The sequence below is a fragment of the Schistocerca americana genome, chromosome 7, assembly GCF_021461395.2.
Source record: "Schistocerca americana isolate TAMUIC-IGC-003095 chromosome 7, iqSchAmer2.1, whole genome shotgun sequence".
Lineage (NCBI taxonomy): Eukaryota > Metazoa > Arthropoda > Insecta > Orthoptera > Acrididae > Schistocerca > Schistocerca americana.
Genome location: NC_060125.1, coordinates 82,537,445 through 82,556,576, shown reverse-complemented (window position 1 = coordinate 82,556,576; position 19,132 = coordinate 82,537,445). Strand labels below are relative to the sequence as shown.

The 19,132-nt window shown below is 37.7% G+C and overlaps 1 protein-coding gene across 1 annotated transcript in view; it reads left to right on the top strand.

Moving 5' to 3' along the window:
* Nucleotides 1-14,147, top strand: part of LOC124622075 (guanine nucleotide exchange factor for Rab-3A-like) — a 500,693-nt gene extending 486,546 nt beyond the window's left edge. Inside the window, exons 10-12 of the mRNA XM_047147648.1 lie at nt 2,416-2,515; nt 2,601-2,667; nt 13,377-14,147. Of these exons, the coding sequence (XP_047003604.1) occupies nt 2,416-2,515; nt 2,601-2,667; nt 13,377-13,456 (247 nt within the window). The 3' untranslated portion in view covers nt 13,457-14,147. The remainder of the gene's footprint in view (nt 1-2,415; nt 2,516-2,600; nt 2,668-13,376) is intronic.
* The last annotated feature ends 4,985 nt before the right edge of the window (nt 14,148-19,132 follow it).

Sequence of the window (19,132 nt, the reverse complement as noted above, 5' to 3'; positions counted from 1 at the left end):
TATTTTTCATCATAATGTTATAGCTATTGATACAGGACTAAAAGAATTCAAACTGTGGAAAGAATCATCAACACAACTGAACTGTGGGTGACAAGAAACATAAACTATTTTCCATGTCTCTTTTACTGACTATATTTCTTTATTTGTATTTTACAGTACTTACTTTAAAGAGTTAGTTCCTTTTTTGAATGTTGGCAACATTGTTATACAGCTGCGATTTTATAAAAGATGCCACTAAATGGTATATCTGAGAGATAATTTTGTATTTATTACTTACCTACTTTTCATGTGGTCCATTGCCCAGCACAAGCCTTTCAATTGATTACTACTTCAGCAACTTTATTAAATTGCCAAAAGTGTGGCAACGTTTTCTTGGATGTTTAACTCCTTGGTTCTGAAATGCTAGAAGTCAGATTGCCTTCAGGTTACTTGTGTTTTATGTCCAGCCAAACCTTAGTGATCAAAGCCATAGTAAGCATGAGTGAATGCTAAGTTTTAGAGAAATGATATATAATTTATGGTAATAAGTATAAGATTTGGACTTTTAGTTTTGATTGCACACTATGACAGATATGTTTCGGGAGCTTAAATTGCAATTGTATGTAATGTGTGCTTCATGATGACAACACTTACATACCAGTTTGTAGGGACCATGTAATTAATTCTACTTAAAGCATAAAAAACGGGAATCATTTTGTGCTGTTGACTCTCAAAGAATATTAAGCGAAATGTAGACTGCAGTATTGGACTAGCTGACCAAATACTATGATGCAGGTTTTAAGATCTTTAACCACATTGACCATGGAGATTAGAGCTGGGTGTGACACTCAACCCTTACAGCCAAATTCTGGTTATGGAGGAGAGGCACTCATGATTGCAGTGTTGAAGATCATATACACATCATTTTGGAACCAGCGAGGATTGTTACTAATGACTTGTCAACATCCATACAAACATCTGTTGTGATGTCCAATACAAATTGCATTATAAAATCCATAATAAACCATGTGCTAATATAACAACAAACGCAATCCGTTGTTGACAATATAGTGTAATTGGATAGATAAAAATCCACTCACCAAGCAGTGGCAGAACACACACATAAAAGGAGGTTATAATTAGGCATGCATTTGGAGCCAGTGACTCCTCCTTCTGGCAAAAGGATTGAAGGGGAAAGAGGAGGGGTGAAGCAAAAGGACTGGAAAGTCTAGGAAAAGGGGGAAATTTTGGAAAAGTCACCTGGAACATCACCTAGAATAGCTTTATATCATCCTCCCAGTCTCTGCAATATTCTTGTCAGACCTAATGCTCCTCCTGCAGTCACATCCATACACTATGGCTCCTACCCTTGAGACCTTCCCTGCTGCAAGACTTGCTCTATGCACCCTCCTACCACCACCTACACCAGCCCTGTAACTGGCAAAACATATACTATCAAAGGGATAGCCGCCTGTGGAACAACACATCATATAGCAGCTGTTAAGTAGACTCTGTTTGGCCTTTTACATCGAAATGACTACCACCAAATTATCAATCAGGATGAATGGGCATAGCAGAGGGTATATCCAGGCAACACATAATATCCTGTTGCACAGCATGCTCTACAATATGACAGCCCTGACCTCAGTGCCTGTTTTACCACACATGCCATCTGGATTCTTCTCCCAGACACGAATTTCTCAGAACTCCGCAGGTGGGAACTAGTTCTCACCACCCGCCTAGCCTTAATTTATGTTAATTTCTTCCATCCAAGCACTTTTTCACAGTAACTGCTCCTTTCTTCACTCCAGTTTTGTTTTCTATCTTTTCATTTTCATAGCTGTCTATTTTTTGGCATCCACTTCCCCACCTCTGTTATGTACAGTGCACTTAGCTTCTCACTCTTATTAAGCCCTACAGGATGTTTTAGCAATAATCCCTGTCTTGCATATTACCCTGTCTCTCGTCTGTAAGTTCTCAGGTTTTCAAGTCTCATCTGGTGTGGTCCCCAACAATCAATCTTTCCTTCTGATCCCGTCTGATAAGTCTCCCCCAACCTGCAGTTCCGGGTGACTTTTCCAAAATCTACCCCTTTTGTTAGACCTCTCCAGTACTTTTCCTTCACCTATCTTCCTTCCTCTTCAACCTTTCTGCCAAAAGAAGGAGCTACTGGCTGAAAAAGCTCACCTAATTATGACCTCTTTTCATATATGTGTTCTGCCACCACTTGGTGAGTAGATTTTTTATCTATCCAGTTACATTATATTGACAATAAACCATGTTTAATTTTTGCTGAGTGTTCTGATTTGTGCTAACACGTAACTGCATTCAGCTGGTGGAATGCAACCTTGATTGTAACTGTGGTAGTGATCAATCTTTACCTTCCAGTAACTGTAAAATTTCTAGAGAATGTGATACAGTGTTTTCTGGTTTTAGAAAATGTGCCCTACTTGAAACTCCGAGGCAGTGTCATTACAGAATGAAACTAGGTGACCAGGAGCAATGGCATTATATCTCCCAGATCTGCAGGAACAGGGTAAGGTGACAGTTCTACATGTGGCAATATATTCTCCTAAATTTAACTTTCTTATAAAGTGATGTTTGTTACAATTCTGTTTCAGATCATAGCTGTCTGCGATTTCTTGAATTACTTGAGATACATTGAACGAGGCTTGGTCAAAAGCTCAGGTAAATGAAAAGTGTGTTAAAGTAGAAAAGAAGTGAAGTACTAAGTGCCTAAACTGTAAAAGGAGTAGTTTGATGTGATCCACAACAGTGGATTATTATGTGCACTAATACTATGCTTGTTTATATGTGGTCTATCATTTTATTTTCTCCTCCTGGACAGCATTCTTGAGACAAATTGGTACTGGATACAGTTTACAAAAGAAAGGTTCTATCTTTTTCATTTTAAAACTGAAAACACAACTGCTAATTCCATGTGGTTTGTCTGAGAAGACATCACTATATTCACTTAAAATGTCATGCAGCTTTTGTTTCTGTGTATCAGTCAATAAATTGGATTGGAATGCTTTTATCTGAATATCTTTTCTGGGTTGATCCTGAACTTCTTCAGTACTCTGTTCCACTAATATGTTAGCACTAGTTAGTGTGCACATTTTATTTGAATTAAAAATTTCTGTATTACAGGTGAATTTGGCTTAAAAGGTACTTCTGCCTTGTAGTTATCCAGACTACATCTTAAAGTTCTGTTGGAAAAGTCAAGTATTAAAAGATATTTCAGTAACTAATCTAAACCTCACAATACTTGAGGTAGGAATATCAACAATGCAGGAAAAGACAGATTTGCTATTTGCTGTAAAGAAGATATGTCCTATTAAACTTCTCCTGGAAATCCTCCCATGTTTTAAAATCTTCATAATAAGCATTACCCCATTCTTCTGCATCTCTTGGATAAATATCCTAATGTGAAATCTATTTTCTAGTGATCACCTCACTTAAATACTCTTAAGAATTAGATTGGGTGAACTTCCTGCTTAGACTTGGCGAACTGTTTTGCCAAATTTAAGCCGCTGCCTAATTATAAATCTTCTACCAGATCCACAGGTAACCCTGCACCATTTCAAATTTGTGTGTTTTGCAAGCTATTTTGAGTCTCTGTAATTGCAGTCCAAAGCTTTAGTAATATTCTTGGCAGAGTAGTATTACCCTCCAAGGTGGTGGAGCTATTCTGTAAACTTGTGGTATTATTCTCAAAATTTTGAAGTTTGGTTTCAAAAGAGTTAAGTGTTTCTTCATTATTTAAGAGCTTGTTATGCTATAAAGAGTCTACCCATATATTCATATTGGAAATTTTGAGTTGTAATTTGTGGAACTTATCTCTACCATTATGAAAATATTGCTAAAGCTCCATATTTACTACTTGATGTACTTCATCAGGTAATTTTTCTGTGAGACTGTTAACCTTTGAGTTAGTATCTGTTAACTTGTTGCCTGCTCTGTTATTTGAACTGTGAAGTCCTCTTCTATTGCTTCATTTACCTTACTAGTAATACTTTCTTGTATGATAAACAGTTTTGCATTAAATTAATATTTACAGTATCTTCCATTGCCGTATTTATAGCATCCAGTTTGTCTGTTCAGGTTTTAATATATTCCTCAGAGCTGTGTAAGGTCAAAGATAATGGAAAGTGGCAAGCAACTTTTTTCTTACCTTAGGGGGAAAAAAGGACAGGTATACACTCGCGCGCACACACACACACACACACACACACACACACACACACACATCCATCTGCATGGTATATGCGGATGGATATGTGTGTGCGTGCGAGTGTATACCTGTCCTTTTTTCCCCCTAAGGTAAGTCTTTCCGCTCCCGGGATTGGAATGACTCCTTACCCTCTCCCTTAAAACCCACATCCTTTTGTCTTTCCCTCTCCTTCCCTCTTTCCTGATGCCTGATGAAGCAACCGTTTGTTGCGAAAGCTTGAGTTTTGTGTGTTTGTTTGTGTGTCTATCGACCTGCCAGCACTTTCGTTTGGCAAGTCACATCATCTTTGTTTACATATATATATTGTTACATATTTATCATAAATATTTATCACACGCTATAAAACACACAATCACACAGTATGACAAAATTTACTGCTCACTGCATGTAGTATCTTGCCGAATGGTGACTGCTTGTGCCAGCTGATGGCAGTGTGCCATTGGTGCTAGTAGACTGCAATTATACGGCTATGTGCCATCAGCAGTTGAAGATTGCTGTTCAGACGAATCTGTAGCGTGCTGCCAGATCGATGATTTCAGTGTTGTGCAGATAAGATCTCTGTCAAAATTGTTCTTAGTCAGTAATATGAACAGGATTTGTACATTTTTTGTATCAAATGATACTGTAATATCACTGATACTGGAAGCAATTTTCAATTTAAATTTGCAACTAACTGCATAGCTCTGTATTTTGTTTTCTTGTTGCCCATAGCAACTCTGTCTTCTTGGTATACATGCTCTTTCTTTGTGCAAATTCTAAGTTGTTAATGTGCTTCTTTCACAATTTTTTCCAAGAACACTATCGCCATAAGGGGGGAAAATATGCATTTGGGTTTTGGTCATGTTGGTGGGTTCAGTTCAGTTTGGTATTGCCTGGTACTATTTGACTTGTGTCTTGTACCAAACATCACAATATTCTGTTAAAAGATTACCTCTTTTTTTATGAATCTGGCATGTTTGTAATCCCGTTCACTGTGTACAATTTTGTGGACCAGCTATGCTGTGCCATACTCATGTGGTCTTTGCCGAAGCTTCTAGTCTGCTGCAGGAAATTGCTAAAGCTTTCCTACATTGCAATAACTGCAGTTACAGTTCAGTCCATTAACATGATGCTAATACATTCTTTTCTATGAGAACTCAAACAGGAGTGGCACCGATCTGACAGTATTACAAAGCTTTATTAATTATAATCAAAAAACATCATTTATTTTTGCTCTAAGAGATTCCATAACCCCATTTATTCTGTGTGCATCTTCTGGGTCTGAGCATACGAGATGCCCAGCAAGTAGTTAGCATTGTCCTGGCTTCCGTGCACTGCGGCTCCATCCTCATACGTCCTATCTGCAGGAACAGACACGGTACACACAACAGGTGTGTTGATATTTGACCCCCTACTTTACTTAAACATGTAACAGTTTTTCATGTAGTGGAACAGGACTTGATCTATGACGTGTTACACTACAAGCTGGCTGTGATTCGTGAACAGCAGAAGATGCTTTTGGCAATGGTCAGCTGTCTTTAGGCTGCTGTGCTGCTTCAGGGTGTAGTAGTGGTGGAGTGTCAGGCACATTGTATGGGACACCTCAGGTGTTGCTTGTTCTGTCCACAGGCTCTGCTGAGGCATCTTGCAGTATACCTGATGCAATGGATCCACCATCACCTTAGGGGTGAGTGGCAGGCGGAGTGCCAGTGTGAGGCTGCCCATCTGGCCTCACCCATTCACACTGTGGGTGGACAGGTAGCCACCCATTTAGCAGAGTCTGAGCAGACATTTTGGCGGGGGGGGGGGGGGGTCAGGGTTTGCTAGTTCATGATAGTTCCAACGTTAGGTGTGTCATGGAGCCCCTTAGGGAAATACCATCCAGTGCCAGAAAGAAATGTAATATGCATTCAGTATATCTGCCAGGCGGCCTCATCTGAGATGGGTGGCGGCCCTGCTTGTGGGTATCGAGCATGTAGGGTGCAGCCATCTGCAAGTTGTGGCTCATGTCAGCACAGATGATGTCTGTCACTTGGGTTAAATGGTCATCCTCAGTTCATACAGGTAGCTGGTGAAAGTAATGACTCATGTTCTCATATGTGGGGTGCAACCAGAACTCACAATTAGCAGTGTAGTTCCCAGAATTGATGAGGGCACTTTCGTCTGGAACCGAGTGGAAGGTTTCAATGAAAGGCTCCATCAGTTCTGTGACTGCCTTGAATAGAGATTTCTGTATTTTGTTACAGGGTGGAGAATTGTGGGACTCCGCATGGCAAGTCAGGGGTTCACTACACAAAGGAAGCTATTACTCGAGTAGCAGAGTGCTTCTGGGGTGCACGTGAGGTTTTTTTTTAGGCTAGGTTATGGTTTGATGTCCACCAGTCAGTATGCAAAAAGCAAAATCGACAATGTACAAAGTGTAAATGCTTAGACTGTCAAAATTTCAATAGTAAATTGTTGAAGTATTCATAACAAAGCTCTTAAATTTCCTGCCCTCCAGGAAAGTTGTCACACTGAAATTATTCGCAAACTGAGAGCTGGCTGAAACCTGAAGTAAAAAGCTCTGAAATATTTAGCAAGGTTTGGAATGTATATTGAAAAGACAGTTTAGACACCATAGGAGTGAGGGTGTTCATTGCAGTCAAAAGAAGTACTTTGCCTATTGAGATCAAAACTGAGCCCGTCTTGAAGCCACCTGAATGCATCTCACAAGGCTAGGAGAACACAAGTCAGTTACTGGATGTTCTACTGGCCCCCCTGATTTTGCCATGACAATTTTGCTCAGTAGTAAGAAAATGCCCAGATCATGCAATATTATTTGGAGGTAACTTTAACGTGACGAGTATAGACCAGGACATCTATTGATTCATTGCAATGGATGGACAGGCAGTCTTGTGAAGTAATTTTGAACTAGTTTTCCAAAAAATGTCTAAAGCTCCTAGTTCAACGGCCCACACACACAGTGGAAATATTTTAGACCTTGTTGTTTCAGACGCACCTGACCTTATCAGTGGTATCACTATAGGGACACAGATTAATGATCATTATGCCATCATGGTGACAATGCTTACTAAAGTTAGTAAATCCATTAAGAAGGCTAGGAGAATATTTTTGCTAGAAAGAGCAGATAACCAGTTGTTAGGATCCCACTTAGAAAATGAATAGACATCATTTAGTTTCAGAATAATGGAATTACTGGCAAGTTTAAACTGATTGTAAATCATAACTGGGAGAAGTATGTGCTGAGTAATTAGACTGAGGTTAGAAAAAACGCACCATAGTTAAATAACCATATTCAGAAACTGCTGAGGAAGCAGAGACTCTCGCACTCTCAGTTCGAAAATGAATGTGCATATGACAGGCAAAAGCTAGTAGAAATTCATGTATCTGTAAAAAGATTGATGTGCAAAGCATAGAACTACTCATACAAGTCGTACCTTAACAAAAGTTCTTACCAAGAACCCACGAAAATTGTAGTTCTACTTAAAATTGCTAAACAAGTTGAAGGCTTCTATCCAGTTACTTACTGACCAGTGTGGTGTGGCAAACAAAGACTGCAAAAGGAAAACCAAAGTGTTAAGATCGCTTTTAAGAAATCATTCACACAGGAGGACAGTAGGAACATACCATTGTTTGACTGTCATACGGGTCCTGTATGGACATTTTGTGTAAGGACCATGCAGATAAAAGAAAATAGGGCTCACTGGGGGCATATAGACAGTCATTTTTCGTGCACACTGTTTGCAAATGGAAGAGGAATGGAAATGACTATCAGTGGTACAATGTACCCTCTGCCATGCACCATATGGTAGCTTGTGGAGTATGTATGTTGATGTAGGTGTGGATGTTGAGTTCCTTTTCTTTCTCAGTAGTATTCTAATTAAAACCATTTTTGCATTAGTCATCTTTTTTTGATTTTGATGCCATGGATATTTTCAGGGTTTCTTCAGGTTTGCCTCCCTCTAATAGTGCCCTTACTCTTTTGATGTTAGCTTTGTTTTGCTTTATTCTTTCTTGCTGTATTTTTCAGGAGTAGATATTTGGTCCAGTTGCTTCTTTTCTCACTTTAAGTTTCGTCATTTATTTAATAGTATGATACATTCCCTTGATAGTGCTTCTATCAGTATGTGTACCTTGGTGTTCTGCTTATCAGATTGAAATTTAAGATCTCCAGCTAGTATAACATTTGTTTCGTTCTCAGTTTTTTGGGCGGTTTTTTGATGCCGTATCTACTATGTTCCAATTGGGGTTTGTACTGCTGTTTGTAATAGATGTATAAAGGTGAAATTGGCCATGTGAAGATGGTTGTGTACTGTCTGTGTCAAAATGTCCTTCCCAATTGCCTTAAAAAAGACGACCAACAATTCTTTCGGTTTCTGCTTGGGATAGGTACAAGAATTTGTAGATAGTGGTTGTCAGCAGAGGGGGTTGACTATGGGTGACCATTTCGAGGCAGACTAGTTTGGTCACAATTTTCCAGGCTGATGATCCTTCTTATAATAAAGTGAAAATGCTCGTGCAGTTCGAGCTTGGAATGATCCTTAGAGGCATGTTGGCAGAGTGAACAGTGCAACCACCTACATTGTCCTGTTCATGATGGGAAACATAGTGTACTCTGCTGCACTGAGAACAAAAGTTTAATTTTGCCTTTGTTAGACAATAATTCCCTTTTGGCAAAAGATTTTGAAAAAGATGTTTTCAATAAAAAAAAGCTATACCAGTGATTTTTTTTGGCTGTTGGTATTCACCGATCAGCCAAAACGTTACGACCACTGCCCATCGCGACACTGGATGCTGCCTGGTGGCACTGCGGGCAAGTGAGTGGTTGCAAAAGTATGTAAGTGGAACAGTCACCGACGGGGGTCACCCTAGCAAACATATGGGCTGCAAATGGGGACATCCATTGAAATAAGTTACTTTGAATGAGTATCTATGGTTGTGAGCATCTATGTAAAGAGATAGGAGGACATTGAAAAAACCACTATGCACTAAACACTTGCATGTCCATGACTCTTCACAGAACATGGGCTTCAGAGTCTTGTCTGCTTTGTAAAGTAGGGCAGATAGTGATCTGTGGCATCTCTGCTGAAAGAGCACAATTCTGGTGCACACACGCACAAGTGTTTCAGAGCACACCGTTCATCGTACATTGTTGAAAATGGAACTCCACAGCAGACCACCTTTTCATTTTCACATGTTGACCCAACGGCATCATCAGTTATGATTGCAGTGGGCAGGATGCCATTGGAATTTGACTGTCAATCAATGGAAACATGTTGGCTCTTTGGGTGAATCAAATTTTTGCTACAATAGTTGGCCGGTTATCTCCACAACTACCATCACTGAGGTGAACGGCAGCTTGAATTGTGCAGTGTACCATGGACACAGGCTGATGGGAGCAGTATTAAGCTATGGGTGACATTCTCCTGTGCTTCCTTGGAACCTGTGCTAGTATTCAAAGACGCACTGACAGCTGCAAACCACCTGCGTCCCTTCATGCTTGACGTCTTCCCCAATGGTGATGTCATCTTTCAGCAGTATAATTGTCCATGGCTTGGAGCTGGAACCACGTTGCAGTGGTTTGATGAGCATTATAATGAGCTCACGTTGGTGTCTTGGCAACCCAAATTCACCTGCTGTAAATCCTATGAAACCCATATGGGTCACTGTCGGGTGCCATCACCACACACGCAGATCAGTGGCCTGTTATTTACATGAATTACATGATGAGTCCATAGACATCTAATGCCACAAACTTCCACAAATCTACCAACAAACTGTCAAATATGTAATACACAGAATCGGTGATGTATTTCATTCCAAAGATAGACAAACAAGCTATTAAGGAGATCATCATAAGGTTTTGGCTCATAAATGTATTACGTGAGAAGGCTGGTGGTTACATAGTTTAATCTTGTAGTGAACGCGTATTTTGCACATTTTCACCTTCTGTGTTTAATTGTAAATTGAACTCCTCTCTAGCTATATAAGAGTGAAAACTATGGTCACATTTTAAAATATTTTTTAGTTCTGCACAGTTACATCAACTAGAAAGTAATCATATTTTTAAACTTTATGGATTGTTTGACCTCTGCACTTAGCCTGTTTTGTCAGTCAGTCTGCTTTTAATTTTGACTATATAGAATATTTCATAACATTGGTAGTGACTGGATGCATAATGACTAGCTAATATTTTGTGTGGGAGATTTTAAAAATTTTGTGTTGCCCACAATTTTCATTCCACTGGTAAAAAGTAGGTGTGTGCATTTGAGGTTTTGGCAGTCTGGGAGCTTAATCCCATAAAAATTTAATCTCACAGATGTTTAATTCATGGAGGTCAAAATAAGGGATTTGTCATGACATCAAAAACTCAAAGCCAATGTCCGCCACCTTAGTTATCCCAAAACATAATCTTCAGACGTTTTGATTGTTTTAAGTCATGAAAATTGTTTGATCAATAATGCTAGCTGGCCTCATGTGTGGGTGTACTATTCATTTTGCTCATCCTTTGTTTGAAAATGTTTTGTCATATATGTATAATATAGCTTTCCCAGAATAAAGTAGACACAAATTGGATGAATTTAATGATAGCTGTGAATGGTAGCATGCTTCAGTGGTTGAAACATTAGGAAGTGGAAGATCCTTCTGGTAATCCATACAGATTGCTTTCTTAACCACAGATTTTCTGGATCTTTTTCAAACTTTTAGAATATTTAATTTCATAAAACGTTTCTGCTTTCCTCTTATATAATTAATTTTAAGTCATTAGATGTCATTTCTGCTTATTCAGCATTTGTATCTGACTTGCATGTTTCTTGTCATTTATCTGTAAATCAAGTTTAGTTCATACATCTAAAAACAAAGATGATGTAACTTACCAAACGAAAGTGTTGGTATATTGATAAAGACACTAACCAACACAAACATACACACAAAATTCATGCTTTCGCAACCCTCGGTTGCTTCACCAGGAAGTAGGGAAGGAGAGGGGAAGACGAAGGGATGTGGGTTTTAAGCGAGAGGGTAAGGAGTCATTCCAATCCCGGGAGTGGGAAGGTAACTTAGGGGGGGAAAAGGGACAGGTGTATACACACACACACACACACACACACACACACACACACACACACACACACACACACACACACACACATATCGATCCGCACATATACCTTCTCTCTCTTTTTAAGACATTTGTAAAGGCAAGAGTTTGGGCAGGGATGTCAGTCAAGGCAGAAGTACAGAGGCAAAGATGTTGTTGAATGACAGGTGAGGTATGAGCGGCGGCAACTTGAAATTAGCGGAGGTTGAGGCCTGGTGGGTAACGGGAAGAGAGGATATATTGAAGGGCAAGTTCCCATCTCTTGAGTTCTGATAGGTTGGTGTTAGTGGGAAGTATCCAGATAACCTGGACAGTGTAACACTGTGCCAATAGAATAGCTGTCTTTATGGTACCAAAGTAAACATGTAGGAACAAAATTACATTTTATGCTTACTTTAATTAAACAATAATACAATAAACAAACATTATATGAGATAAATTACAGTCTAATCAAACAATAATAAAATGAACTTTCATTACATCACTCTGTTGCTCTGTACAAATGTTACGCTGCAGTAATGACCCACATGAAGTATTGAACAGTGTAGTTACATCAGATCCCAGCAAACCACTTATTTGATTGCAAATTACCCCATACACAAATGTGTCATTGTGAGATTGTGCCGCTAGTGCGAAATCTGGATCATTTTCTTGCATCAATTGTAAATATTTTTAACTTAGCTCACTGTTTATTTTATATTACTGCTGCTCACTTGAACATACAACAAGCACAACTTAGTGCTGTGTTAGCTGAAGTAATAATGAAGGAACAGGTATGGGCTTGCAATTGTAAACCAACAATGGAACAGCACAATACAGTGTTGATTGTGGCACTTTATACATAAGCACACCCAGTGGAGGGTTAAACACAGTGCCACAGTCAATGTTAAAAAAATGCTTTATCTGCATTTGAAGCCATTCCCAGTGTTGTCCAAATACAGCTTACATGAACAGTATCTGCTTCAAAAGTGAGGTTAAATTGATAAACTTTGATCGTACATATACAAACTTGTTTGACAAATCTGTGGCTAGGTAAGAGTAAATTCGACAAACAAGTGTGACTGTTTACAAGGGCCCTTACAAATGGTGTCATTGTGTGGGGAGCCATTGGGTATGACTTCAGGTCATGGTTGGCAGTGACTAAGGGAACTCTCATGGCACAACTATACTTCACAAACATTCTATATCTTCATGTGTTGCCACTCATGTGACAGTATCATAGTCCGATTTTTCAGTAGGACAATGCTTGTCCATACATCTATGAACTGTCCACATGATGCTGGGATACTCCTATGGCCAGCAAGATCCCCAGAACTGTCCCCAATAGAACATTTTTGAAACTAGTTCGGACATCAGCTCCGTCTCAGTGTCAATATCTAGGATATTGATGACCAGTTAAGACAGCTGGGGACCAGCTTGTCTAAGGAGAGGATGAAATTGCTTTATGAAGCTCTTCCCAACAAAATCAGTACAAGCACCCAGGCCAGAGGGTGTGCTCATACTCCCAAGTTTTATGTAAATGTAACTCAGTTTTGTAAGCACTGAAATAACATCACATACCCTCTCAATTTGTGAAGTTTTATTTCATTTTGCCCCTCCCTTCTGGGTACCTCACATTTTTTTGTCAGGCAACATATTTCTATCTTCCATGTGTCAGTCACTATATTATTTATTCACTTGCTTTGCAGCGTCAGTGAAACTGTTATTTTTAACATGACATTCATTTTGCCACATAAAGTGTTATCATTCCCTGCTGCTCATTACAGTTTTATGTACCCAATTTTTTTAACTAGTCTGCTTTGTATTTGCACAAAACTTATGTGTGACTAAAGGAATGTGCTAATTGTTAGTTACACTTTTTGTACCTTTCTGAATATTTTTGACTAGATGCAAGTAAAGTGCTTCAACTTTTATGTTGAGATTACAAATATATACTTGTGTGTGTGTGTGTGTGTGTGTGTGTGTGTGTGTGTGTGTGTGTGTGTGTGTGTGTGTTCTGGCCTAATAAATGGCTTGCAATAGTTGGATTCACATTACTAAATGCACACACAATTTAAATAGTTGACATTCTCTCTGTTACAGTGCATGATATATACTGGGAGATAACAAGACTTCGAAAAGAGATGGTTCTTGCAAGACTGGGCCTAGCATTATCATCATAATCAATCTTATGTTAATAGATAATGTGTAAATTAATTGTATGTAACTTGAGAGCCATGTTTTTGCTCTCCACAACAGTGAAACCAAAGAGATTATCATTGTGATGTAAAAAGTTAAGGTGCATGTAAACATTTACAGATGAATTTATAGGATTCTTTAGTGAAATGTAAAGTGTAATCGTACCTCGTTTTTGTACAGGCAGCCACTGTACAGCTATAGGTTAAGTAAGAAGAAGAATAATAATAAAAATAAAAATACTTGTAATTGAAGATCGTTATGTCCAGTATGTTGTAAGTAAAGCTTATTTATAGTGTTCATATATTTAATATGCATATAAGATTGAAATACTCATATCACTATCCTGCAACTTGTGTATGATACACCATTCAGCTGGAACATGAGCTCTTTGAACGGGTTTATACATATCCAGACAACTTTTATCATCTTTTCCTTTTATTACCCCTGTAAATTTTTTCCACAAGAGGATGATTAAGAATAGAGGCAGTTATACAGTTAATCATTTTCATCTGTCACCTACATTTTTAACTCTTCTCTTGAATTACATAATCCTGTATTTATATGTACAAAGTTACATGTGCAGCATAGGAGAGATATTTATATCAACTGTTATTTCATATTTGTTACATGTCCTACATTAAAACAAAATAAAGTACTGTTCCGTTGAAAGATTTATCTTTAGTGTTTTTTCCCTTCTTTCTTGTTTACTCACACTATCCAACCAGAATGCAAACTCAGTCTGTCTTACACTATATGAGCAATTTGAAACCTTAAATTATGTTGAAAAAACATTATTCAGAAATTTCAATATGCAGTAAGGTTTTCTAGGCAAAGCAAGTGACAACAAATTCCAAATGAATGCCATGAGTATCACTGTGAAACCCAACTGAAAGTTCCATTTTGGATACTGTATTGTAGCTGCTCTGTTCATTTCATGTTTCAGTGTGATCAGGAGAAAAATACAAATTACACAATGATTGTATAAGAAAGAAAATTCGTGGAAAATTTTGTTGAATCCATAGAAAAGAATACAAAAGAACAGAAGTTTGTCTCATGACATACAATTTCAAGTCATCAAATTAATGTACAGGAGTCTCTTCAAAACACAAAAATTTGTTTACAGTTTTTCTTAAAATATCATTAATATATTATACTATATCAAATACATAATTGATACAAAACTGATGATTAGTTTTTTTAATAATTGTCTGTAACATCCTAATTGTGTGTTCTCTTTTGCTCAAATTTTCAAATCATCCTTCGTGAACTCTTCTGTTGAATACTAACTTTTCTGCACTAGTTTCTTATGTAAAGTTTTTTCAGTGTTTCTACTGAGCACCTCATTTTATTTTACTTTCTTGCAAATTTTCATACCCATATACTGTGGAGTTCGGGCATAAAGTTTTAAATGGTGGATGGGCAGCATAAAATTATTTTGATTCTTGGTTTTGTAATCATTCTGAAATTGATTTGCTACAAATAAATCAGCATTACTATATACAAAGATAATCAGTTCATAGATGTAGTGTGAGTGAACACTTAGTATACTTGGATTTCTTAGGAGTGGGTGAAATGATTCTCTTCACATTACATTGTGCATATGCTAATGATAGTTTTTTGAAGTTTTATGTTAGAGACATGGCTTGAGATTTCCCAAAATATAATTCTGTACCATGTTACTGATTTGAAGTAGCTGTGGTTACTACTTTGCTTATATTCATGCTGTTAGCATTGTATATCATCACTGCAAATGCTAGGCTATTTAATTTATTTGCAAGGCACTGTATATGTGAGCCCCATAATAAATTTTATCTAGTTCCATTCCTAGGAATTTCACACAACTATCTTCCTGCAAATCCTAGTTTTTGTGATGGATCTGGACATAATTTAACTTTGCTTGTTTCATTTTAAACTGCATTTATTGAGTTTTTTCTGTCTTTAATTTTAACCTATTTAAATTGAACCAGTATCTAATTTTTCTAAGGTATCTGTTAGTTTGAGGAACTTGGTCAATACTCAGTTTCAATGATGTGACATCTGCAAATAAAACTGAGTGACACTCACTATTAAGTGGTAGGCCATTATGTAAAATAGAAAGAGAATGGGACCCAAGACTGAACATCAGGGTACTCCTTGTGAAATGGTTTTCCACTCTGAAGCACAATTTCCTCTCTCTGATGTTATAATCACTCTTTGTTTTCAGCTGGTTGCCCCTAATTCCATATTTTTCCAGTTTAGACAATAGCGAGCAGTGATTCACACTATCAGAAACCTTTGATAGCCCCAAAAAATTATTGTGGCTTGCAAGAAGTTGTCTAGAGAGGAGATAATTTTGTATACAAACTGGTTGACAGCAGGTAATGTGCTTAAGCGTCTATGAAACCCATATTGATTTTTTGAAATCTTATTAAACTTTTGTATGAAATTCTAAATTTGTATTCTGACAACCTTTCAAAAATTTTTGATGGTGGTGAAAGAAGAGAGAGAGAGGGTGATAGTTTCCCATATGTCCTTTGTGCCTTTCTTGAATATCTGTGGTGAAGCACAAATCCATTTTCATGCTTGCCACCCACCTGCTGTGATAGACGGGCTACCACCTAACAGATGACATATCAACTGGTGCACACAGCATCACAGACCACTCGTAACATGAAGTAGTAGTATATATCACACGCGCCTCTTTGCTGAGTATGGGGTTTTCCCAAAAATCCATACAGCAGCAGGCATTGTTCTTGGCAGCACTTTTTGCAGAGATGCCTATCAACGCGCATGATGGAATGTGTTCTCTCGAGTTTTGTTAGGGATTGTAAAAACAAGTTTGCTTGTGTAATATCAGACATTTAACAGCTTGATGAGTGATTAGATTAGGTTCAAGCCAGAAGTCAATGAGTGGGTAAGTCAGCTTTGTAATGAATAGCAACATAAGTGGTGCACAACATTTGCCTATGGAGAGTTGGCGGTAGATAAACAAAGGGCTATATGTGATTTATGTGTGCAAAAACACACTCGCTGAGGACTAAAGATTATGTGCACAGAGTGTACAATTATCAGTGTGTACTGAACTGAACTGATGGTGGAAATTGCATTCTAAACCTGGTGTCAGTTGGCAGTTGACATGGTAACACACGTGCGCGCCCATTGTACTAAGTAGACCCCGTTAGAAGTGCACTGGACAATGATGGTATTGGAAAGTTACAGACTAGGAATAATTAATAACAGAGTGATTTGATGGACACTATCCATTAAATAATAATATTCTGTGAACAGTTTTTAGTAATATGTGAATTAAGGTCAATTAACTACACTGAACCTGAAAACAAAGAGATCAGTTTCTATAGATTTTGCAGGAAACCATTATCCAACATGTGCAGTCCGCAGTATTATTAATATTTTTAGTTTTAGCGTGAGATTTAGCTGTTCCACATTACTGCTGATTTCAGTATTAATGGGATTTTCGAGTTATGTATCACTATCATACAGTGCCATACATCAGCTTATTCCAAGTAAGGGGCAAAATATTATCACAAAGTGACCACAATAATTTGTCAATGAGATTCATTTTGTAACTCAGTAAATGTTTTTTCCTAAAAAAATTTGTAGCTGTTGCACGTGACGTGTGTCTTGGGCCATTCCATATCATCCATTCCTATGTAGCATTTATTTGGAGCAGATTAATTTATGGAATGTACAACCATTCCCATAGCAGTTCAACTATTGCGTACTTCAGGGTACTTGGGAAATAGCTTTTTTCAAAGAACTGAATAAATAATATTGTACATAGTGGCTGCACAATTATTTTAGAGACTGTCTTCAATAGTTTTGTTGGTATTCCATCCCATCCTGCTGATGTTTTACTTTTTTTAGCATTTCATATACCTTTTGCAGTTCTTTTGCTGAGTTTACTGAATGGTTCACCTTCAAATTCCACAGTGGCAAAGAAATTTGCATATGTGTATAATTTTCTGCATTAATGATTGATTTGTTTACATTTATAAAGAATTCATTAAACAGTTCTGAAATTTGAGCAGGATTTACAGTTCTTTTGTCCTCACTTTTGATTTCGGAACTATCATGTCATCTAGTGCCTGTTTCAGTTTCGATCGCTGATTATAGTGCCTTTTCTTTTTTTTCCTATCCATAAATGAATGTATTATTTGCCATTTCTTTTGCTGCCTTTACAACTTTAAAAAAATTGTAATTTTTTTACGTAGAGAGCAAAATCAGGACGTTTTTTGTGTGTTAATTCCCTATTTAGCTGTCTTATTCTTGCACTAGATATTTTTATTCCTTCAGCAATCAACATTATTTTATTTCCTACCTTTTTTTACTGTATACAGTAAGTGAGAAAGTTTGATTAAAAATGTGCAGCAAGTTATCAAAGAATATAGAAAATTTTAAGAACTAGAAATCCTATGTTCAATAGTCCACACCACCTTATTTAATCTATGGTGGAAAAAGTTCATATTTTTGTGCTGAACTGCCATTTGGTTTAAAGCTTCTAATGTTTTTGGTAATGGCATAAACAAACTAAAAAAAAAAAGATCATTAAGTGCTAAATATGAACAAAATTTATTTGCCTCATTATAACCATAATTGGTTAAAATATTATCTATATGAGATATGATCAAAAAATTCCAGAACTTTCTCCACAAAATTCTTCTGTGCTTATCTTTTACTTATTGCAATGGTGTCCTTCGAAATACTCTCCTCCATAATTGAGATAATGCTCCCAATGCCGTTCACACTTCCAGAAGCAGTTTTGGTGCGCCTGCCACTTGCTTGATTGTGTGAAGCACCATCTGTGAATTTTCTTTTATCTTATCTATTGTTGCAAATCTTCGTCCTTTCAATGGGGGTTTTCAACTTTTGAAATAAAGAAAAAGAAGTCCAAGGGGTGAGGTCTTCAGAGTACAAAGGATAGGACAGCACAGTGATTTGGTTTTTTGTGCAATAGTCACGCACCAATAGGGATGAATATGCAGGTGCGTTATCATGATGGAAGAGCCACAAATTGACTCGTCACATTTCACGCAGTTTCTTCTCACATTTCCTCACATGCACTGCAATATGTCCCAATAGTAACATTGATTAACAGTTTGTCGCTGTGTCATGAATTGTGAACTAATCTATCTGAGTCAAATAAAACTGTTAGCATGGCTTTGACATTTAATCTGACCTGATGAGCTTTTTTTGGTCTCTGAGAACCTTTCGCGACTCATTGTGAACATTGAATCTTGGTCACAACATCATAACTGTAGACCCATGTCTCATTGGCAACTATGATTCTCTTAAGAACATCTCATTCTCATTTGCATGACCCAAAAGCTCTTCACAGATGGCGAGGCAAAGGTCTTACTGGTCTTGACTAATAGGCCATGAGACAAACTTGGCAGCATCATGATGTCTTCGAAAATGATGTGTCAGGGTTTTATGACATGGTCCACCATCTTCTGCAATCTCTCGACAGCCAGTCTTCGATTGCCGTGCACAGTTTCATTGATATTCCTAACATGAGTGGTGTTGGTGGACACCAAAGGGCATCCTGAATGACGGTCATAATTTAACTTCCAGCCAGCCACTTTTAAACTGTATGAATCATTCGTAACAGCAAGTATAGCTTAAGCACTCATTACCATAGGCTTCCTGCATCATTTGGTGTG